Source organism: Caenorhabditis remanei, chromosome IV, assembly GCF_010183535.1.
Source record: "Caenorhabditis remanei strain PX506 chromosome IV, whole genome shotgun sequence".
NCBI classification, from domain to species: Eukaryota; Metazoa; Nematoda; class Chromadorea; order Rhabditida; family Rhabditidae; genus Caenorhabditis; species Caenorhabditis remanei.
This window is the reverse complement of record NC_071331.1, coordinates 16,087,706-16,111,699: the sequence shown is the minus strand read 5'-3', so window position 1 is coordinate 16,111,699 and position 23,994 is coordinate 16,087,706. Positions and strand designations below refer to the sequence as shown.

General features: G+C 37.6%; 2 protein-coding genes across 2 annotated transcripts; one reads left to right on the top strand and one right to left on the bottom strand.

Annotated features, from left to right (window-relative positions):
- Positions 1-337: 337 nt before the first annotated feature.
- Positions 338-729, top strand: GCK72_014470 (uncharacterized protein; the record flags this gene model as incomplete). Its single annotated transcript, XM_003108240.2, has 3 exons — positions 338-367; positions 424-582; positions 628-729. 3 exons carry the CDS (start codon positions 338-340, stop codon positions 727-729), a joined length of 291 nt encoding a protein of 96 aa, XP_003108288.2.
- A 1,045-nt stretch (positions 730-1,774) lies between these two features.
- GCK72_014469 (uncharacterized protein) lies at positions 1,775-22,743 on the bottom strand (the record flags this gene model as incomplete). The annotated part of the gene is made up of 12 exons (XM_053730302.1): positions 1,775-1,777; positions 2,211-2,786; positions 2,834-2,959; positions 3,009-3,272; positions 3,320-3,635; positions 4,179-4,356; positions 10,656-10,818; positions 10,874-11,091; positions 18,076-18,292; positions 18,532-18,742; positions 22,567-22,622; positions 22,672-22,743. The coding sequence occupies 12 exons, from the start codon at positions 22,741-22,743 to the stop codon at positions 1,775-1,777; spliced, it is 2,400 nt and encodes a 799-aa protein (XP_053585074.1).
- Positions 22,744-23,994: the final 1,251 nt, after the last annotated feature.

The window sequence follows — 23,994 nt, the reverse complement described above, 5'->3', positions numbered from 1 at the left end:
CCCTTTCTCGAAATATTTTTAAAAAAGTTGCTAAATTTTCATTTTTCAGTGTTAATTTTTTCCAGGCCGATAACTTTTTCTATAATTGATTAAAACTGATGTATTCATATTCCATTGACTCGTCTTCACGTCTAGAATATTTATTGCATACTTTAAATTCGCATTAAGAAAAAAAAACCATGAAAAAAAGCAAAAATCTTCATTTTCAGTACTAAATTCAGTTTTCGTTTTTTTCTCTGCGCCCTCTCTGGTGAGAGAGTTTTGCAATCTCGCTCCCTCGCGATTCGAGGCGTCGCTCGCCGTGCATAATGCCGAAGATTATCATCAAGTCAATCGAATGATTGCAATCAATTGTGATGTTTATGATGTAAGTGCCATTGAGAATTAGACAAGTTTCTCATCAATCGTTTTCTTTCTTTTCAGTACCTAAACATCAAGCTTCGACTCGAAACGATTGCTGGAGGAGCTGTTCTCTTGTGGTGTGTTCGTATCATTTTCGACGTCGTCATCTCATTTCTTTCGGAAATTCGACTTCTTCCATGGATCCGACTGGATAATCTTCAAGCTCTAGATAGCAACAGGGTAATTAATCTCTCATATACCTCTCGCCCTCAATAAAACTTTCAGATTGTGTCTGTTCGTCATGGATTAGGTTGGCAGAAAGGATGTGTCAACTGTCCTGTTTTCAACATTGAAAATCGTCTTCATGCTTTAGATTTCAAGAACTAACTAGTTCGAGATCCAGTTTCCGTTCACTGCCATTTATTCGTCTTTCATAGATGTGTTTGAAAATAAAGCCATTTGAAAAATTTCTGTTTATTCTCGGTGTGCGGTAGCATTCTGTCTGATTTATGTATGCAACCAGCGACTTCCAGACAAAAATCGCGTGGAAAAAGACAATCAATTGCAACTAAAAAGAAGAGTAGTTTCATATATGGGGAAATGGGATCTGGGGGAGACAAGATGTGAAAAATGACATGTCAGTTTTCAACGAAGAGGGACTTTGCGGAAAATGGATAAGAATGCCGACGAATTATAATACACTTTGGAAGCGTAATTTCACCGTAACGACAACAATATATCAAACAATAGCTAAAAATAAAGAGTTGCAGAGAAAGTAAAAAGACAAGGAGGATTTTAGTGGAAGGGGTTCGGTGCAGTCGGGTGTGAGACAGTGACTGATCAGAATGCGACCTGCACATCTATGCGAATGACGACAAGAATCGTATATATACACAAGTTGTCATGATTGAAATGAGACACTGTCTATCCTGCATTGGGAGAATGAACAAGAAGGCAAAAGTGGGATTGATTTGATCCTCACGGAATTAAAAAATTTTCGAAAGCGCTCAGACACGAGAATCGTAAGAAAGTAGGTTAGTTATACGTGGGGGTGATTCTTGAACTATAAATTAGGGAGGGGCCAGGATATATAAAGTTTCAGGGAGCAGTTGGAAAGGTAAAAATGATCTAAAGTACAACTATGTTGTCGTATCCCTATTCTTCTCTGAAAGTTGAATTACAGGAATATGACACAACAACAGAAAAATGCATTCAAGAAAGATAGGGTAAAGAATGTAACAAACAAGAAATGAAATCCCGCTGATTGGAGTCAGAAACAAGAGAACTAAAAGACAGGAAAATACAGAGAGACTCGGTACGAATATCGAACCGAGAAGCTGCTGTGAGATGGCTGATGCAAATTGGAACCGTATCGACACTTGTAAAATGGTTATTATGCGCAGAGTGGAAGTACAGTTGACGAGCAGACGAGTCACTGAAAAATAAATATTGATAAATGAGACTCAGAAAAGAACAAGGAACAGAAGGTAGGAGTAGAAGGGATGAGATTTGAGTACTAAAAATATACACACCACACACTTAATTTTCCCGATTAGTCTGTTTAGTGATCATTCTGTGGAGAGGTAAATTATGAACCGCCTGTGAATAGAAAAAGGGTGAAAAGCGGAGAGAAGTCTACAGCTTCACGGGCAAGATAGTGCTAAAGCACTCACACTGGTACTTACACTCTAGAATCTCTGGCACTTTTCAAAACTTTTTCCGCATCAAAATATTGGCATTCGAGTCAATGTTTGCCAACTCTTTGTAACACGTCTCCGTTTTTTTCTACAAATTTTAAACTCCTTATTACGGGAAAGACTATTTATAGCAGTGACTAGAAGTACTATTTTACGAAAAAAAAAACGAACCTCATGGTCTGCAAGTCCTCCCATTGAATCCATTCCGTCTCTTGGTGGGTTAGGTAACCTGCGACGGAGCCACTTGTGTTTCAGGGCTTGGGCTGGAGTCAATCGGGTCTCTGGATCCCAATCTAGGCATCGTTTCAGGAAATCGACGAAAAGTTCATCACCCATATTTTTCAATGCTGTCGACCACGATCGTGAAGCTGGTGGACCACGCATCTTTCCTCTTTTTGATCGGGCTCCAGCAAGAACTACAGATCCGTCTGGCATTGATGTGGCTGTGCAATATCGTGGATATCCTTTTGATGTGATGAAAGTCCGCGCACGTTTTGCTGATTCCAAACTTTTCGGTGGTGGCATTCCAAGCAATTCAATTATAAGAGCCAACTGATCGTTCTCATCCTCTCCTGGCAACAGAGGGTATCCGGTCAGAAGTTCAGCAAGAATACATCCGAGAGACCACATATCAATAGGCATTCCATATTTCGTTCCGAGAATTACTTCTGGAGCTCTATAGAACCTCGACTGTATATATGTGTAAATACGCTGGTCATCAAAACATGAAGATCCAAAGTCAATGACCTGAATGAAGAAGTAAAAAACTTTAAAACTTTTGGAATAATACATACCTTTATTCCACTTCTGCCTTGCTGCTTTAATAGAACATTTTCTGGTTTCAAATCACAATGGATCAATCTGTTCTTCTGTAAAAGATCCAAGCACAAGAGCATTGAGTAAGCGAATTTTCTCACGAGCTGTAAAAAAATAGTTCGAATATATAATCATCACTTTTTATTTTGATACCATTAGTGAGAATCCTTGGAACTTGTTTCTCTTTATCAACTCGTAAAGGTTGATGCTGAGCAGCTCAAATGTAATGCACTTGTGATTTCGGAAATTGAAATAATCCAGCATATGGATAATGTTATGCGTTCCATCGGCATCCTGTCGTCGGAGATGATCCAATATTCTGATCTCTTCGTCGGCTTGTCGATGGAATCGCTTCTCATTTCGTACTAATTTCAAAGCAACGTACTGTTGATATTTGTGATCGAATGCTTTGATAACCTAAAATGGTTCAAAATTTAGAAATCGTCTGCCAAAAATTAACTAACCTGTCCGAAAGAACCTTTTCCGATAACTTTGAGCACCTCATATCGATAGGCAATGTGATCATGAACAACAAGTTGATATGACCCATTTTCATCGTCGTATCCACCGTTATTTGCACCTCCGATTACTCCAGGTTGTTTTTTGGCGTGTGATCCAACGAAGAAAACCCGTGTATAGTTGTATATCTCATTTTTCTCGTACGGCACCAACTTGGCACCGAACGTCTGAACGGCGTCTTCCGGTCGGAACCCTGAATTGGAGCCAGAATTTGAGTTATGTCCGCCTTGACTGCCTCCCGATGAAGATGTGTGTGAACGGCTGAAAATAAAAAAATACTAATGGTGTAAGCATAATACTAGTTCGTTCTTTGCTATAAGTTCTGCTGATAAAACCCTTCAAGTACTGCAGACCAGTACAGAAAATTTGCAGAGAACAAATCTTGCGATTATATGTTGATTACTTTAGACTTTCAACTAAAATACCGTCTATCATAAAATCATTTTGGTTCAGAATAATACAATCTTGTGTTATTTCAAAATTTCTCCAACAGTACATATTTTTTGGAAAAATCATGTGCAAAAATTATCAGTTTGTCAGCTGACATTATTTTGTTTGAAAATTTGCTAGTTACTGAATTGACAGTTATATGACCTGCATGGAACAAAAACTGGATTCAAAATCCGCGAGTTGGTCATACATTTCCAATGATTCTCAAAACATGCATTGAAAGAGAAATGAAGTGTTTTCGGGATTGGTGACTCAGTTGGAACAGATCCAGTTTTACACCAATTTCGTAGCACTCGCGTCATATTTTTTCTTTTTTATGTAGATGTTTCTCCTCAAACTGTTAATTTTTCTTACCTTAAACTCTCATTGCTTGGACTTTTTGGAATTTTGGCGTGCATCATCGAATCATGTGTTGAAGCAGTATTGAGCGTTGAATGCGACGCCGACAAATGTTTGTTGGGTCCACCGATCGATTGCGTCATCAGACTTCCAGATCCACCGGATCCAACACCAGATGACGAGTTGGACGAGCCTGTAATATAGTGTTATTGAAAAGAGAGAACGAAAACAAAAAATCATAGTTCAGTCTGGTTATATTCACGTCATTTTGAATTCAGCACTGGGAATTCTCATAATATGAGAGTAATCTGCACCGGAAAACCACTATAGTTTCTCTTACCTCTGTACCCCAATCGAATCCCTGATGTTGACGGCTCAAAAAGTGTCATATTAGTGGCCGAGTATCACACTCAAGTCACTCAAATTTTTAGCTTGGGATTACGAGCCGGGAATATGTTTCTGTGAGGACTCCTATAGATAAAATTGATTTAGAAAACGATTTAAGACTGAAAGAAAGATACCGACAAGAGGGAAAAGAACAGTAGTTAAAGAAGAGAACATAATGAAATGAAAGACGGGAGAGGGAGAGAACGCTACTGCGGTGCCAATGCTTTTGGTCAACTATGTCGGGACGCAAGCGGCTCTTCCGCGCAGCTGGTTGAGGCGACGCGCGTGCAAATATACACGCACTTTGTGTAATCATCCATGGAGGGAAGAAGCAACTTTCTACGGAGAACACTCTATAACGAAAGCGACACGTATTGGCGTCATCTCAGAGCCTCTTGAACGAGAAAGAAACTGACCACGTCACAACCCGGACAACAAAAGAAACTCATTGTTGGGAGTACTGTGATAAGCGTAAACTGATAGAGTAGTAGCACTTGACACTTGTCAAAGACTATGGGAAGTAACACAAATCTCAAATACATCCTTTTCTCGAGTCAGTTTTACGAGACGCTGAGAAAACGGAAAAGCTGAGCGTGTTATTACTGCAAAGTTGTGCGTTCAATTGTCCCTTGGCCACTTGAAGCTGCACCAAAAGAATAGATGAGGGAGGGGCTACATGGCTTTCTTTTTTATTCTTTTTGTGTTTTTTTTCAATCGCTACCGAGGCCAGGAGGCTAGACCGAATGGCCTTGGTGTCAAGAAGAGACGGACGCGTCAGAGACATCGAAAAAGGTGCCAATCATGTTTTCCCCCAGAGGTTTTCAATTCCTAATAACTTCTCACTGTCTCTTTTCATCAAAAAATATATATCAATGAAAATTAAATTACAATCGTGCTTGTTTCACTTTCTTTCACTCAATTATTAAATATAAATGTGTGAGACATCAAATGGAGAAGATATCTCCCGTAAAACGGAAATCGGGTGAGGAAGAATGAAATAAATGACCTAAATTTCAGAAATTGAGTCATAATAGTCGGAAGTGATGTAAAATAGGAACTGGATGTGACTGGCAAAATACGAGCAGTCATTCGGTAGCCGCTTTTGCATCCGCTGGATGTGACTGGTAAGGGTGTCGATGCGGTCGTTGAGGCACCCGTCTACGAGATACTGGACCGTCAAGAGACGGAGACAAAAGAAGACAACAGCCTCTGAAGAGAAAAGACCAGCCGGCAATGCAGTCCATTTCGTAGTACGCGTCCTAGTTGAGGACAACGCAAGACGCAGACGTGGCTGGTGGAGAAGCGAGAGATTGGCGATTCAAACGACACAAAGGTGCAGAATAAAACTGGCAAGAAGAACGAGAAGAGACGCACGATGAAAATAGAAGAGGAAGAAAGATAAAAAGAAGGGGGAAGCGGACACCCGCGCGGACCCGAGACTATTGTTCGTGTTTGCCGGGTGGGGGTCAAACCACTCTCGTTGTCTCACACTCACCATCTTTGGAGATGGCAATGATGGTGGTACGAGCCAGTGCAAAAGACCACAGATGGTCATGTATTTGCTTGACAGGGTAAGATTATCGTGGTTGCGGAAAAGGAGGGAGCAGATTGAAACTGTGCAGATGGTCAGATTTTCCGAAATTTATGAGTCTCTACATTTTCGAGGACGAATGCATAAAAATGAACGTTTTCTGTATATCTCACATACTCTTTCGCCAAAATTGATAAGAATTGTAATTTTTACAGCTGGTCAGTTTATTTCAAAAAAAAAAATTCTCGAGAAGTTTGGTCCGCGTGCGGAAAGTATATACTGACACTCATCGTACATTTCTTTTCGTTCAGCGGAAATGGAGACGAGCGCAGCGGCATTTGGTGTCGAATTTCGCGTTTTGTGACCTTCACCCGGGTCTTTTCTCTCAGGATAATAGCCATTATACTAATTACCCGACGGACTTTAACTATCGGAAGATAAGTGGAACGGTGAGAAAGAAACGAAGAGAACAAATGATAAGTATATAAAAATCAATTAGTTGTAAAATTTTGCGAATTGTTGGATTCGCGGGATAATGAATAAAAATTGAAGTTTTGGGAGAAATTTTGTTTCGTAAAATTCGTGGAAAAAAACTCGAACTCGCGGCAAAATGTCGACTGCACGATGTACCAAAATTTACGAAAAACTGCAGAGATGGTATCAAAATTTTTTCGAAATTATTAATTGTTGTACAAGTTTCGCAACAAAAAAAGCTTGCTATCAAAATGAGAGTGGACAACTTTCCATATTGTGTTTTAATTTTTTGTTATCAAAACGTCTATTGTACTAATGCCTTTCTGATAACCAGTATGAGCCGAATCGTACAGTGGCTCGATGCTGAGTGGAATAGAAACATTAACGACAGAATCAAAAATATTCAGAAATAAAAAGGAATATGCACATGTGCACATATGTGGAGGTGTTGCCCGGAAACCGATAAGACTGTATAAGACTGTTCACAAATAGTTAGAACTGTGAGAAAGAGAAAGAGATGACTAATGCATCTATCGTCCAATTTTCTTGTTCTCTCTTCGTGGGAAACACCTAATTAAACAGAACAGAAGGGCAAGAAAACGAAGTGGAAAATTGAAAAGGGGAAAAGGATAGAAGGAAGAGAGCCACACGAAAAGCCAAAGAGTAATAATAGCAGAAATAAACCGAACGTTTACTTTGTCCTAGTACTTTGCTGCTGCACTGCACTTTGAGAAAAGTGTAGTAGGAGCGTGTGTCCTATCTCGTCCTTGAACGGAGGGACAAATTGGATCAAAACGTGGTTATTATTCACTCAAACAAGATGACCTATATGGAATACAGAACGAGGACATATACTTTTTTCATTTTAAAACACATTTTATTCGTAATTCGAATGATGACAACTAGATCCACGTGGAGCAAACTCGAAATGTTGAAGCTATCCACGGTTTGGATTCAGAATGGAATCGGACTAATCGAATTGAGCAAAAAAAAAGAGAGACGACTGCTAAAGAAAACGGGGAAGCAGTATCTCTTGAGGAGAAATGGAGCACGCATGCGCGAATTAATTAAGCGTCAACGGGGGAAAAAGAGGAAGCAAAAGATGTTATGGACCACTTTCTGAGACCATGAACGACCACCGAAAAATAACAAAACTGTGTCGAGAAGGCTCACTTTGAATTATTAATAAGAGGTGTGGATCTGGTATCTAACTGAGAGAACACACTTTCTTTTTTGAATTGAAAAGAAACATTAAAAAAGAGAAAAACTATTTGATATTTATAAAAAACTGATAAAGGTATAGAAGAGAAAGTGACAAAAGGACAGTTCCAGTGTTTCCTTTACTACTAACAAACATAACTGAGTCACACCTGGGTTTGCCTACGCAAATAATGAATTCTTCATCATCAAGACCTGGGAAGATTTGCGATTCAAATTCATTACGTTCACAGCCTACGCATGATCAATAAATGAGTTTTTGGACTAGGTCCACAGAGAAAAAAGAGCAAAGAGCAACCGTATTTTCTTGTTATCATAACCTTTTTGTTCTTATTGTTAACAACGTAACTCTACAACGAGTATTCATATTAGTATTTGCATAATTTCATTTCTCGATATTTATATTTACCAACATTCAGGTGATGTTTTCTATTTTTCCCTCCATTTTTTACACATTATGTTCGTTTTTTTCTCTAGTCGGAAAGAATTCTGTAAACAAACAAGCAATAGCATAAAATACATACCTTCATAAGAGTAAAATCGGTGAAACGGAATAGCGAACATGGCAGACAAGTGCCCAAAAACAACAACAATAACCCGAATAGAATAGAGAATCGACCGCAGCACCAGCAGGTATCTATTGTTTTTTTGTAGAATAAACGAGAAGGAAGAAGAGAGAGACTCTACGTGTACAGTGGAACCCTCGCGTCTAACTGATAGCAGTGCAGTGGCTAGAACCAGTCAGGTTTCAGGCGGCTTGTGCATTGAAAAGTTGTTCTTTCGAATTGAAGAGAGCATTTGAAAAAGGGAGAGTTCAGAGAATCCTATCAAGTGCTTGTCGTTTGCATGTGGCTCCGCGGAAGTTTTACTACCCCAGTTTCAACGAAACGACAAAAAAGTGACAATCGTTCAGGTGACTTTTGAGTTCATATTGTTCTATTCATTCCTTTTTATTTTTATTCTTTCATCTTCGTCACGTCTTACCACGCAAAACAAAACTATTCAAGCGATGAAGAAATGCTCTCGAAGTGACCGATAATGAGTTGGAGCGTGTATATCGGTGCTCCACATGTGCTCTTCATGTGGTTGCCGTTAAACATAGTACAAAATAATAAAAAATCGTACTAGTGCTCCCGTAGTAATACGATCTTTGAAAGATAACAATGCAAAGACAAAGGTATTAAAATTATTGGTTTTTCAATGAAATTTCGAGAGGAGAACTAGAATCTACAGTATTCGGCTTTGAGTAGATTTGTGTTATATAAAGAGGTATAACTGCGGTTGGGATATTTTTGCGAGTGTCAACCAATGTGCTCTAAATATTATTTACTAAATTTTGGAAAGCTCAAAATGGTAAATAATATTTCTGAAGACTATACGAAAAAAGAATCGATTCAAGCCTAAAAACTAACTTTCTGAATTTCCAAAGTTGGGAAAAAAGGAAAAACAAAACAAACCTCGTAACTCGAAGAGACTGGAATACATGGTAGTAAGTAGGAAAAAGAGCCAAAAAAATGAGGGAGCGGTTCTTCGGGGCGCCGTCAAAATACGATAATCGAATTCATCCGGAGGGAGAAACCAGAAGCGGTCGGGGGGAAAAGAGAGAGCTTCAAGCGATATCCTTTCCTTCCTCTATCAGCGATACGTGAGTCTATGTCGCAGTAGAAAAAAGAGAGAGAGAAAGAGAAAGAGAGATGGAAAATGGAGAAGGCGGCGTCTGTTGTACGAATGAAGAAGAAGAAGACGTTGCTTTTTGAATATACGCAGACATACAGAAGCTCACATGGAGAAGCTGTCATCCAAAGCCACCCACATACAAGGAAAAACGAGTGAGAGAGACTGGTGGACCAGTGTCTTCTTTCGTCCTGCTCTTTTCCAATCAAACTTGTGAGCGGGAAGTAAGGAAGAAAAAGGAAAAAGAAGAAGGAAAGGAAGTATGTAGAAAAAAAGAAGAAACAGAACAGAAGTCGATAGAAAACGACGGGAAATGCACCGATTATACATACTCTCTTTCTTCTTTTTTCTCCTTTTCCTATTCCATTCTAGGCTTCAAACTGTCCTAATAGCTGGCAGCCAAATCTCTGTTCTTCTCGCTCCTTTTTTTTTTTGAAAAAGAAAGTTAGTGGTCGTTTTGGCAAGTGAATAACAAGAGAGGAAATCTGCTATTATATCTAAAGAGAAATAATAATAATAATAAGAGAACAGAGGACCAATGTTCCGTTTTCCTTCTCTCAGACTTGCACTTTGTCACTCTAAATGATAGATGAATGTAACCCATTGAAGAGAAAAAGATAGAGCTCAATGAATTCACTGACTCAGCAAAACGAACTACAGCGGATGCAGAGGACATGAAAAAGGTAAAGGACATTCGATAAATAAATTAAATGGTTTTTGAAATAAATAACCATGTGACTTTTGAGAAAGTGCCAATCAATTCGAAAAGTTTAGTTCAAAAATTCGAAAGGTTGTTGTGTTGAGTTAGAGAGAAAAAGTGTCCAAAAACGGCGCGCGACCTTTTTTTTCGTCTTTTTGTTTGCAGTTGAACAGAACACTGATCCTATAAAATTCTCTCTTTTTTGTTAGTTGTCTCCTGGTATTTTTTCGCTTGCTCCAACTATATCATCTTTCTGTTTTCGTATTTTTCTCTCTTTTTCCTTTCCCAAGTATGCTCATTTAGCGCCACAAAAATCCGATTTTTTCGGTCGTCTCACAGGTGGAAATGAAGGAAAACAAGATAAGAAAAAGGGAATGTCTAGTAGTATAAATAGAGAAAAAACGGCTTCTTGTTCTGATAATCTGATAATCTGGAACACCTTGAGATATTCCGAATGCTCGAAAACAAAATGACATGATTTTTTATGAGTAAAATTGAAAAGACTCACCATTAGAAGAACTGGTTCCAACACTTGGAAGTGCTCCTGTTGTAGCCTGTGCTGCCACCGAATCTCTCACTGGCGCTAATACGTCAATCATTGTTTTAGATGCACGTAGTGGTGTGACAATATTCGTCGAATTCACTGGTGCTGCTCTCACTGTTCCAAAAAACTGAAAAAAGAAGAAAACATTTATTTTGAAACAAGCAAAAAATCAGTTTACTTACAGCTTGGGTCTGATGACTATTGATGTGTTGTTGACGTGGCAGAGACTGCTGATAAGCGTAGTTCGGTCGAACGGCTTGCTGACCAAGAAGTTGGGAACTTGATGATTGTGGATTTGAATAAAGTGAAGAAGAAGTTTGTTGAAGTGGAGCTAAATGTTGTTGAGATCCTCCAAGACGACGTTGTTGTTGAGCTTGTCCACTTGGAAACTCGTATGATCCTGTAAATAGGTCATGATTAGCAATAAAAAAGTATTTTCCTTTTTAGAAAAATAGAAAAAAAACACATTGATAAGAGGTAAGAGACCAAACGATATTATATCAATAGATGAGAGAAAGTGAATGATTGAATGTCGTGGTGACGATGTGAATAATTAATAGAAGAAGGCGCTGACGCAGTCAAGAAAGAAGAAAGATGAAGATGTTGGTGTAGAAAAAGAGACCAAAGAGAGTTCTTTTTCGGTCCAACTACTTTTCAAATTCAGAATTTTGAATTCAGAATTCAGAATGAAAAATGTGAATTCTCAGAATAGATTCGAGGCATAGGATAAGAGGAAGAACGAAGAAGAAAAAGAAGAAAAAGAGAAATTGCAATGATTTTATTAGAAAAATCAGTACTGTTTGGAAGTGAATTGAAGTGCGGAAGAGGGAAGAATGCTGCAAGCTGGCAATGAGCAAAAGCTCGCGCCCGCCGTCCAACTGACCGGAAAAACAAATACGGTATTCGCCAGGAAGGGGCGAGTCTCTCTTCTGGAACTGCTGCGAGTGATGCGTGAGTTGCCGCGTGCCGCCGCCCCGACCGCGTGTGCTTCTAGGAGGAGGCGGCTCTCCAAATACGGAGCACAAGGGATGATGATGGAAAGAATTGGGAGAAAAAAAACAGGGAAAACAGAACCGCCGAACCGTATTCCGGTTATGCTGAGAGTGCGGAAGGATATGTATTAATTGCGCAGAGACGCCGACGAATTGACGCGCCCCGGAAAGCCGAGCAAACCGATTGGAGGAGAGAGCTCGGAACAGCTGGCGGGCGCGAGCGCCACTGGTCGATGACGAACGATTTGCAAACCCGATTGACGTATTTGGTGGCCCAGGTCAGAGGATATGAAAAACCACGGAAATCAGCAAATCAAACAAAGGAAGAAGGAAGGATTCCTGGATTAGTTGGAGATGAGTTTGAAGAAGTACAAACATTTAGATGACTAGAATTCGATTAAAGTTTACACATGTCAAATAAGCACGTGACATACAAAGAGTGACAAGTTGAGTGTTGTCTATCTGAAGGATTCAGGACAACGTTAGTGAATTCAGATAGACGAAGCCATATGGAAGATACAAATATTCCGTTCATGATATCTTCTGATTTCCAGAATGAAATTTATATTGACAAAAAGCGATTTGAAAATACAAAATGATGAATACCGTAATCCCGTCTAGACCTCTTCTGATTCCCTTTCGTACTACATTTTGGTTCGTGGCGGTAGAAATGAGAGGGTTTACAAATAAGTCAAAAGAGAACTTCTTCCTTGCCATCCACACCTGACAACTCTTTGCTCCGCGAACTCGTTGATGTGAAAAAGTGGAAAAAGCTGACCAACAGGTGACCCTCTTTTCTCTTCTTCTCTGGGATACTCAAACCTTGATCTGTCATAAACTGAATTGCGTGCTCAAAGATGCATTTCAACGCCATGGATACATACACAAAGTGGTTCTTTCCACACAGACTGACACCAATTTCGTATTCCGTTTTTAGTGAAGCAGAGAGCGATGTTCTGTGTCGTTTTGTTTTGTTTCTCTTTCCCTTCTTTTTTCTAATTCTTTCCATTCAATTCAATTCAACTGACATAGAGCTCCAGCAGTTCTCTCCAGGGAGCCGCTCCATAAAAAAACAAAACAGCTCATTGCAAACATATCGAAACAGTAGGCAAACAAGCTTTCGTTCTGACGCTAGATGAATGGACAGTGGGCAGTTTACGTGAGTGCTTTCGTCATACGTTAGCCAAGAAAAAGGGAAAAAAAGAAGAACGACGACGACGACGTACTGTTTACATACGGAGCGAAAATGGGCAAAGAAATAAGAGTTTACAAAAGTGTAGACGGGCGCGGAAGAGAGATGAGAAGACGCGTTTTGCCGCGTGTATGTGCTCCATGCCTTCATACTGATGATCACAAAACGGAAAAAAAGAAGAAGAAGAAAGTAGAGAGAAATGCGTACTTTTAGTTCGGACAAGTTTTATGTTGAGGTGAGAAAAAGAGTTGAAGCATAAAGAGAAGACGAAAAACATTTTAGAAGGCACACACACCCTTTTAGTCAGGAGACTTCCAGGTGGAAAAATATGGGAAAGGAAATTGGGATTAGGCTTGATGAGATTACGCATATAGCTGCTCTCTATCATACACTCCCACGAAAAGAATACAATTACGTATATAGAAAAAGGAGTTGACGTGGCAAGAGAAGTCAGAAGACGTCGATTCTTAATATAATTTCGGCTGCTGGTTCATACAGAGATTAGTCAGGAAAGATTACGAATTCTTGGGAACGGAATCTCCTTATCTTCGAAAATGCGATTTTTGGGCGAATTTCAGAAAAATAAGATAAGAAATAGAAAAGGTTTATGAACGAACTTTATAGGATTTGAGATTAGGATCAAATGTTTTCCAGAGGTTTGCAAAAATCTATTCAATAAAAAAAATGATAAGAAGGAGGGATTAATCTTTGTGTAAATGCTGTATGGTGTCATTCAAAAAAGTGTGTTTTCCTAGATCTAAATATGTTATTTCAAAATGAAAAACGAATGGAAAAATTGGTTGTGGTTGTCTCGGGTAACTAGGTGACAAATGCAGTTTGCAGAAACAAATTGTCATGGAGATGCGATGAGACGAAGACGACGCCTTCTGGTCTTCTTTCTGGTATTCTCGACAACTACTTCGACCGTAAAGAATTATATTTCTTTTCTTTTCTCTTGTTATTTTTTTCAGATCAAGACGGAAAGAATTGAAGAACTGGTACTGCTGTCACATTAAAAAACAGTCGAGACGATAGTAGTCTGTTCCTTTCTGTCACTTCCTATTTTTGATGCCCTCCAGTCTTCCGGAAAGAGTATGTTGACCGATTTCGAGAGGCTTTCGCTTATTTCAACAGAAAAGAAAAGGAAAGAAATCGACACCGGCAAACAATATTTCAGGGGTGTGATTTTATACTAAAATCAAACTAAAAACTTATTCTGAAGGAAGCTGAAAAATAAATCGGGCAAGGTTCATCATGCTTGCAGATGACTCGTGAGCTCAGTTGACAGAATGAAGAGAGTGAAAGAGATGATAATCCGTTTGCATTTGGCACGTATTAGGTGTTCTATGCATGAATTGGATACAAATTGGAATACGAAGAAGACGAAAAAGACGAAGAAGGAAATGGAATAAGAAGAATTAGGAGATGATTCAAGAAAGAAGAAGAAGAAGAAAAAGAGATGTACAGTTGTCGAGTTATCAAAAAAGCAACTGGAAAGTAAGCTAAGTAATGGCATTCGGGAGAGGAGAACTTCGGGTGGAACTAGACAATGCCTAATGATGACACGAACATCACACGGATGTTGTTGACACAAGGAACAGAAAGTGACGTGCCACGTTTCATGCTTCTTCTTTTTCTTCTTCTTCTAATCACACCTTGGAGACAGAACTAAAAATCATGTGATTTGTATTTTGACTAGAATTCATGGGTATTATTGAAAACTGTAAATATATTATCTCGATTGTATCAAAGAAAGGGAACCGGAATACAAGTTGACAAAAAACTAGAACTTTAATAAAAGGGATTCAGATGTATCACCGATTTTCAAAATGTAACAATTGAAAGGTGATATTCAAAAGAAGAAAAGAAGAAAATAAGAATACCGGAAAACAAAATGAGTCTGAATCAACGTGATATTTCTCGTGGTTCTCTAGAATACTCTATTTCAGAATGTTAGTTTTCTTCGCTTTTTCAAAGTTGACTCAATATTAAAAGTCCACACAAAAAGACTTTGAACCATGAATCATGGTTTCTGGTAAAAGGAAATTGAAAGAAGTGGAGAGCGAGTTTATTTTTTGTTTTGTTTCGTATAGAAATCAAAATCCTTTTCTTTTTTTTCCGTTTAGCTCTGCCGACTGAGGAAAATAAACGAATCGGTTCGTCTTTCTCCTCCCCCGATTTCAGGCTTCGGAAGGGTTCATCCTAACAACACAGATATAATCCGTAGACGGGCGGCTCGAGAAAAGATTTGGATTGAGATGTTATTATCTTAAAAACAGAGAGAGAGAATGAAAGATAGAATAAGTTGGAAATAAATAAGAGAAAATAAACTATAGAAACGTCGTAAAGAGTGTCGAAGTCGTGGTGAGTGTTTATGCAAAAACAAACAGAAAATGGGTGAAGAAAGAAGAGAGAATGAGCTCCGCGGAAAAAGAGAAATTGGCTCATGAAGAAGTGTATCTGACGGGCAAAATAAGTACTATACATTACGTTTATTCCTAGAAATTATAATTTCCAGAAAAGATTCTATCGAATGGAAGAAACAGATGAGAGAACAAGATGAAATATGATTCGACTACTTTTGCACAGTTGCGAATACAAACAAAGCGGGCCGAGTGTGTGAATGAATGTACATTTGAATAGAGTACAAACTTATGTGCCACCAACACAAAAAATGAATTTCCGGTTTTTCTCTTCTCGTAATCAAGAGAAGATTATGAATATGTTAGATTGGTAATATGATATCGTGAAGGAAGAAGAAAAAGGAATATTCGCGAAGAGATTAGAGAATCATAAATATGGAAATCCAGGAAAATACATATTTTTATAAATGGTGGTTATTTGGCTTCTGTTAATTCATTATAAAGAGAATTCTAGATATTCGAGATTTTGAGATCAGACTGAGTTCATATGTATCTAGGTGAGTATTCTCTGAAATCCAGAAGCACACTTCAGAATGTTTCTTGTGAACAATTGTGTCAAGAATTCAAAATCACGCCAGAATTCAAAATAATTTGTATCTATATCCTATAATTTCGAAATTCCAGCTGTTTCTATCAAACTGAAAATCAACAACTGAAAATGACATGAAAATAGCACATTTCGGAATCAGATTGACATTATCCAAATGCCTTTGAGCACCACAAAATCAGAAATAATCTTAAAATGAGGCGAGAAGAAATTAGAAGATTTAAAAAAAGAAGCCATGTTATTATTCCGGAAAAGAAATTCTTCTTCAACTTCTTCTTCCCAAGGGTCTGCCTACTACTATAGTGTTCTTTCCGATGCAATCGCCGGTCGACGGCCCAGGAGGCCATTCAGAAAAGAGGAAAAAAGCGCCATTGGTCTATTGAAAGCCGGTGTTGAAAGGACGAAAGGACGAAAAGAAAGCTGTGAATGATTGTGATGATGAGCGTGAGAAGAAGAAGAATATGAAACGAAGAAGAGGTGACACAACCACAAAAAAAGTGTGAAGCTGTGAAAAAAGGAGACCTTGAAGGTCGAGGAGATGAGGACGGTGAAGAAAAAAGAAATCAGATTTGCATTCGGAAGAACAAAACTCCTTTTTTCTGCCTTCGGAAGCGGCACGAAGAAGACGACGGAAAGAAGAGGAAGCATGTGCTCTATTGGAGAGCACGACTACTAAACCTTGTCTTTCGGAAAGAAAAGAGGGTAATTGGAGGGAGTGAGAGAGATGGATAAAAAGGCAAGGAGATGGAAAACTGATATCTTGGCGGTGGATCTGAAGAGAGAAACGGCGTCTGGAAATTAGGAATTGAGAAGTAGAAGAAGAAGAGAATATATATGCAAGAGCACACATGACGTCTTCTTCTTCAAAAGGCGAAACTTCAAAAGAAAAAGGGAGAAAAGGTCAGATTGGAATAACTGGAATTCATGCTTCAATGCCTTCTAATTTGAAGAATCTGAGCAGTAAATATTTCTAAATTTTCAGTTGCGTATTGTGATAAACAACGAAGAATCGTACAACGTTATATAGCATTTCACCCATTTGAAATTCAAAAATGAACATCTTCAAAATGCATATAGACTTACTAAAATTCTCACGAAAATTCGGGAAAATTTTTATATTTTTACGAAATGAAAAGGAGATGCGAAAAACAATGTTTTATAGTAGTATCAAAGAAGAAATTCGGAAAAATTTCCATGGATGAGTTCTGAGAATTTGTCAGTGAGAGAAAAGAAACGATTTGAGGAGGGAAAGACATGTTTTGTTCTTTTTTTTCTGAGAAAATAGAATTGGTTTCTTTTTGGTCAAAAAGTGCAATAGTCCTTTTTGAAGAGAAACTTGAAATTCTTTTCATTCTAGAAACTCGTTGATAGGACTGAAGAAGGAAAAAAGAAAAAGAAGATTTCGGAGGATTCACAAGTAGATGAGCACAACTCGAAGATTAATACTTTTCGCCCCCTACTTCTTCTTCTTCTCCTTTAAAATTGGCTTTATTTGGCATTTCGAAATGAGTGACCACATGAGAGCATACTCTCTGCTCGAAGAAAGATTTTCGTTGCATTCTTTGTGCAGTGGACAATGTAATACGTCTCAGCTTCTTCTTCTTCTTCTTCTTCGTTCATTAGACAGCTGGTTGAAGAGAGATTGAGAGAAAAAGAAGATAAAAGAAGAGAAAAATTTTGAACTACGAAGAAGAAGGAAGAAGACAAGTATAAAAATGGTCTCGAGAGAAAAAGAAATCGGTAGACGAACGTTTCTATTTCTCATCCGGAAAACTAAATAAACCAGAATATTATTTCTCTGTCTCTCTTGTTGCCCGATCATCGTTTTTATTAATATCCGAATCATCGATTACCGCACATAAAGCTTTCTCTCTCTTTCTCTCAACTACTTTGTATGTGTTCGGAGAAAGTGGATACGTACTAGTAGGAATAAAATAGAAGAAGAAGAAAAAGAGAAAGTAGTGCTTTCTAAAGAAGAAGACAATTGGAATTTCCGTCGCCACGTCGCCGTGTTGCGTAAGTGGTCAAAAACCGAGTTCAAAAACTTTTTCAGTTTCGAAGGAAGCAGCTCTGAAGCCCTTTTTGTTTGAACTGAAGACAACAAATCAGAATAAACGCCTACTGATTTTGAGGAAGAAAGAGAAGATGAACTGACGTAAGGAAAGAAGAAATTGGAGTATGAAATGGAGTGGATCGAAAATAGAAAGTACGAATTCCAAAAAAAACTAACCGTTGTCAAAAGATGATGTTTGAATGTAGTTGACGAGATGTGGATTGGCAGAAGAGTTGATAACTGGAGGAGATATATCACGAATTGCTTGCTTCAAATCACGCGAAATGCTACCTAATGGTCCGTAGAGATTGTTTGTAGATGAATTGGTTGACGATGGTTGATGATAGCTTCGAGTGAGTGTGTTCCCTGATCCAAGTGCCGGATTACGATGACCCTGAAAATAATTGTCAATCATAAAGAAATGGGTAAGTTTTAGAGGTATATAGTAAATTTGGGTAATTTGTCGAAATTTTTTATGCAACGATCAGATTTTTCAAAACTAACCATAGAAAAATCTAAAAATCTAAATAGTCATCTACGTATTTTTTTCCAATTTTCTAGATGAATGAATTCCTCTCTTATCAATGCTCTTTTCTTATTTGTACTAATTATTTTTCTCAAAATAAGACGTACCTGTACAAGACTGTTACTGCTGGCTGAATGTGGAGAACCTCCGATGAGAGTTGGTGGTAACGAATTTTGTGAATGATAGACTGGATGATGATGGTTAGAACTCGAAGATGATGCTCCAGAAAATGAAGTTGGCGCCGCGGCGAATGACGCCGATTGTGGAATCTGAGGCAGATAGAGCTGCCTGACGAGTGTTGTTGATGTTGGACACTCACTGAAAACATTTAAAATTAATGATTATTTTTAAAGATAGAATTAAAGATAGTTAATATTTCACAGTTTCTAAAACAAAACATTTGGTATTAACCTAGTAATCAAAATATCTGGGAGAGAAGATTTTCTTCCGTTCATTGCGATGAAATACCCGGCAAAGAATACAGTCAGAGGAGAAGAAATAGAAGATGAAAACTCAAAATCAGATACAAAAATACTGAAAACAAAAGATTCGTAAAAATACAACGACTACTATCTACAAATACAAAAAAAGAGAAACAGAGAGGGAGAGTCAGCTAATCTGTAAATCTACAAAACAACAGAAAACAACTAATACGATTTATTAAACAATACACCTGTCTATAAATCGGAAGAACTTTTGGAGCGAAGAGATAATAGAGATGAAAAAGAGAATGTATGTCAGGAAGTAGGTTGAAAAAAGGTCTTTTATCATTCATATCGAAACGAGAATGTCTTCTTCCCGATCGTCTTCTTATTTTTTTTAATCAATCAATGTATTCTGAATGAAATGACGAATGGAGGAGATAGTACAGAGTATATCAGCTGATTTTAGTGAATTAAAGATTGAGAAAATAGGATTTTTGAAAAGTTGAAAATCCGGGGAAACCATGTTCTTCTCACTTTCTTTCTTTCTCTATTAGTCATGCAAAAAGAACGATCGGAAGAAGTGAAAAGAGAGAAAAAGCATCGAACGTTGCCGCCTAATCTATTCATTTTCCCTCTCTTTTTCTATAAATCAATTGCCATCATCATTGCCCATTTTATTAATAGGTACGTTGCCTTCTGTTGCCTGCCGACGACGCCTCGTTTTCACTTTTCATTCAAACATAGAAACAGACCGCCCATTCACTTTTATTAGAGAAAAGAGACGTAGATAGTGAAAGATTTATATATAGAGAAACAGGTAATGGTAGTGTCAATTTGAAGTTTCAATGGTAATAAACTATTTTGCCACCCTGTGAACAACGAGATGACAGAAATTGAATCGGTGAAGAAAGAAATGGGAGACACTTTCAAAAGATGGATTACGGTATAAAGAAGAAGAAGAATAGAGAGAAAGGGTTTGTATATATCTCTTTCTCTCTGTGTTTTGATTCAATTAATACATTTGAAACACCTGTTTGCTAATTGACAAATGAAACATTAAGCGGTCGGAATAAGAAGACAGTTGGAATATTAATTAGCCTTCACCACAAATCTATACTATTTTAGTTTCGTGAAGGATCAAGCAGGGATTCTGACCAGTCTTGTTTTCGAAATGGACTTTTTATTCTTAAACTTTGTGAACCATAGAAAACTTGCACATCTTCAAGAAATGCCTAGGATCATCCCCCACCCCCAATATATGTATTTTATTTTGATTGCTATTCAAAAGAAATGGAATTGATATATGATCGGTTCCTGGAAATCCAACATCTTCTCACAATTGTCTCATTCTCTAAACCTCAGACAGTTTTTTGAATTCTCAATTACACCCTCTCTTCATTTCAGAGATCTGATCAGAATTGCCCTTCATGAACTTTATCTTCAATTCTAATCTACACATACCTTGAAAGAAATTGAAGACTTGGAAGTTTAAATGATGTTGATGAAATATTAGAATCAGTCAAAGAGTTCTTCATCTCAAAAATGCAATGAGAGCCGGTCTCGAATAGGAGACGCTTCTTCCAGAAATGAGAAGAGAAGGAGGAGAAAAATAAGAGGAAGAGACAAAAATTGTGAGATGAAAACTACATTTACAGGCGGTTATTTTGTAGTCTTAAGTATAAAATCTCAGCTAAATCTCAGCTTTCGGTGGCTCATTGAATGAGGAAATATTGAGAGGATGAATGAATTTTGGATAACTGTAGAGATCAGTATACAAACAACAAAAAACATAAAATGACTGTAGTGACAAGGGAAAGATTGTTTAGAAAAGAGAAGAAATAGTCTAACGATGGAGGGAAAAAGAGGGAATCCCTTTGAATAGAAACCGGGTTTTTTACGAGTTGTTTCCATGCCGTTGCCTCGGGTTTTGATTACGACTTCTATTCGTTTTCCCGACCACAAGGTCCTCTAAGGAGGTAAGGAAAATACCAAATTAATGATTGTAATCAAGAAATAAAAAGTAGAGGAGGGAACACAGAAATAACTATAACTGAAGGTTATCTGGGGAATGAGGTTGAAGACTGCAACGGTTACAAAGATCGCAAAAAAAAAGATTCTAAAGAACGACATCTGAATAGATCATAGAAAGGGAGTGATGAAATTTAATTGTTCCGTTCGTAAAAAAATTTGGTATTCAAGGAGTGAGTCACACAGGGGAGATTTTTGACAGATAACATGTTATTTCCTATCATCCAGGAAAAGAAAAAACAACAGGACAATTTTTCCGGTTATTTCCAGATAAACACAGATCAAGTGCTCGGGAAGTTTCTAAAATCTTATAAAAGTTTCGAAGAACTGAAACAATTTAAGACCAGCAATTTAGAAATTTGAGTAAGATAAGGATCAAAATAGAATCACTTGTTTTTTTTAACTTCGGTTTCGAAATGTCTGGAACATTCTTGAATATTCCTGAACAGTTTGCTGAAACATTATGTATCCAATTTCAGAATGATATCAGAAATCATAACTTTAAAGTTTTCTAACAAAGAAACCAAACCAATTCAATCGTAATTACAGGTTGTTTCCTTCAATTTGAATGATCAAATCAGACTTGTCTCTAGTTTTCAGTTTGTTCAAAAAGTGTATTCCGAAGAACAATCAGAAGACGTTTGGAAATTGGATAGGACACACATAAAAGAAGTCGGCGATGGAGTCATTAAATTCAAAGTTCTCTTTTCCAATTTTCTTGATGAACTGATGTGAAAATGACGTTGTTGAACTCAGAGTAAGATCCGATTCTTCTTTTCTTTTGTTGGCACCAATCACTCCAGGGAACACTCATTGAGAGCATTTTTACACTTTTCAATCTATCTGTCAATTCTTGTTTCATTTAGTGAAAAGAGAACAAGAGATATGAAAAGTCACTTTGAGATTTTGAAAATGAGAAGAAAAATGTCTTTTCGAACTTACAACAAGAAAATAAAACAAGAAATTGACTGTATTTTGATGGTGAAATCGCGACTTGTTAATGTATTTGAGTATACTTTTACGTACTTCAAAAGTGGTCATTGAGAAATTTCGAAGAAGAGAAAAGGAGGAGAACACTTCTTGATTCGAAAAGAATACTTCTCGATCAAATTGTTTTTTTCAGTTTTCCTTCATTTGATTTCCTCCCCTTGAAGTGGTTTCACCGTAATCTTCTTTTCCAATTCCGCATATTGCACTTTCTTTTTTTTCTATATTTGACCCTAATAAAGTGCCATCTTCCTTCAAAAATGATGCAAAAAATGTTCCGGTTTTTCTAATTAGCGTGAATTATTGGGAACAACAATTACTTTACAGCAAAGAAGAAGGAAGAAGAAGAACCTGAGTCTAAATATGAGAAGTAGATCAAAAAGAAAAAAGGGGCCGCCCGTGTTGTAAAGTTTAATGGGAGCCATATGGGAGGCAAGAGTTTCAATATGTTGACGAATATAAATGATGGTTTTGGGTCTGAAGGAAGTTTAGTTAGAAAACAACTTCAGGAGAATAGAAAGACTAAATGGAAAACCGAAATGAAGTCCAGAAGAATTTCAGAACGTTCGAAACCCAGGGAGTCTATCTTGAAACTTAAGTTTCCACTTGTTTCTAGTATGAAAGATACCAAACCTTTGAGGAAAGAGACAAGATGATAACTTTCATCTCAAATTTCAAGCAGAAAAAGTAACAGAAACTCACTGAGAAACAGATCTTCCTTGTGCATCCAGACTCATTACACTTCTGTCTCGTTGACCCTGAAACCAAAATTGTTCTATTAATTTTGAAAAGTTCTAATCAAAATACCTGCTGTGTGACATCAATTGGCTGTTGTCCATAACTTCGACTGTTACGTGTAAATGAGGCAAGAGCAGCCATGATCAACTACTCTAGACTGCAAGTTTGATGTGCTGAAAATATTTGAAAATTAGGGTTGGAAGGGCAAGAAACAGTGGGTAACTCGAAGGGTAATCGGATCAAATAACCATGGATGAAGACGTGTGTTTGTTATCAGGAAACACGAACGTGGGGACAGGTTGGAGCAGATAAGAAAAAGAAGAAAAAGGAGGAAGACATCGGGAGTAAACGGAGAAATAGTCCTTCTTCTTCTTTCACTTTTCCTTCTCTTTTCCACCAATTTTTTGCAAGAAACTTGTGAGAAAAACGTCGTGTTGCGGCAAAGTTGAAATAATATAAAAGAGGAAGAGACGGAGAGAACGAGCAACAAACTTTTTTGAATGGTACGAAGGAACGATGATAAATTGATAGGAAGGCAATAGAAAAATCAGACACGAGAGCAGAAGAATCAGAAAGAAAATAGATGGGAGACGGTCTGGAGTTGGCAAATACGTTTTGAGGAGGTGGTAGTTGTATTGATAACGGAGATAACTAGACATTTATGCACTTTTAAAGTTCTGTTTCCCTCCACTTTACGATGGACAATTTGTTATTTCTTCGAGTCACGAGAGGAGCATCAGCTGGCACCAAAAGAGGAAATGAGATGATAAAAAGTGGACACAGGTCAAGTTGTATCAGTAACTGTGTAACTTGATCTGCAGGAAGAAAGAAATGAGATTTTGATACTTTTGAAGGAGCAAAAGAACGAGAAGGAGAGTGTGCATGTTCTACAGAAAAAAGAGATTTATTATCCTGGCATATAAGATTGGAAAAATTGAACAACTTCGGGAAAAACCTTTTCTTAGAATTGGAAATTTACTGAAATTTGAGCTAATCAGTCTGAAACTGGGGATGCGGGTTTTGAAAAGAACACTGCAAAGACTGTATCAAAAACCCTCCGCATGGTTTCATCTATTTTCGCGAAATTTTTTCCCACAGTGAACAAAAAATGTACCGACAAAGAGCTAATGAAACTATTTCTCAAAACATTTATCAATAATCCACCACAGTTTTAATAGGATTCCCATGAAATTAAGAAAGATCTTTCTAAGTTTCCTGATTTCTCCATGTTTTCAAGGAGAAAATGTTTTTGAAAATGTGTCCAAAACGACTATGAATTAATGAGTTCCATAATAAATTTTGCAGAATGTGACATCTGATTTCTAATATAGAATTCAGATATAAATATCAGATGATCAACAGGAAATCATATAAATTATAGAAATCAAAAGA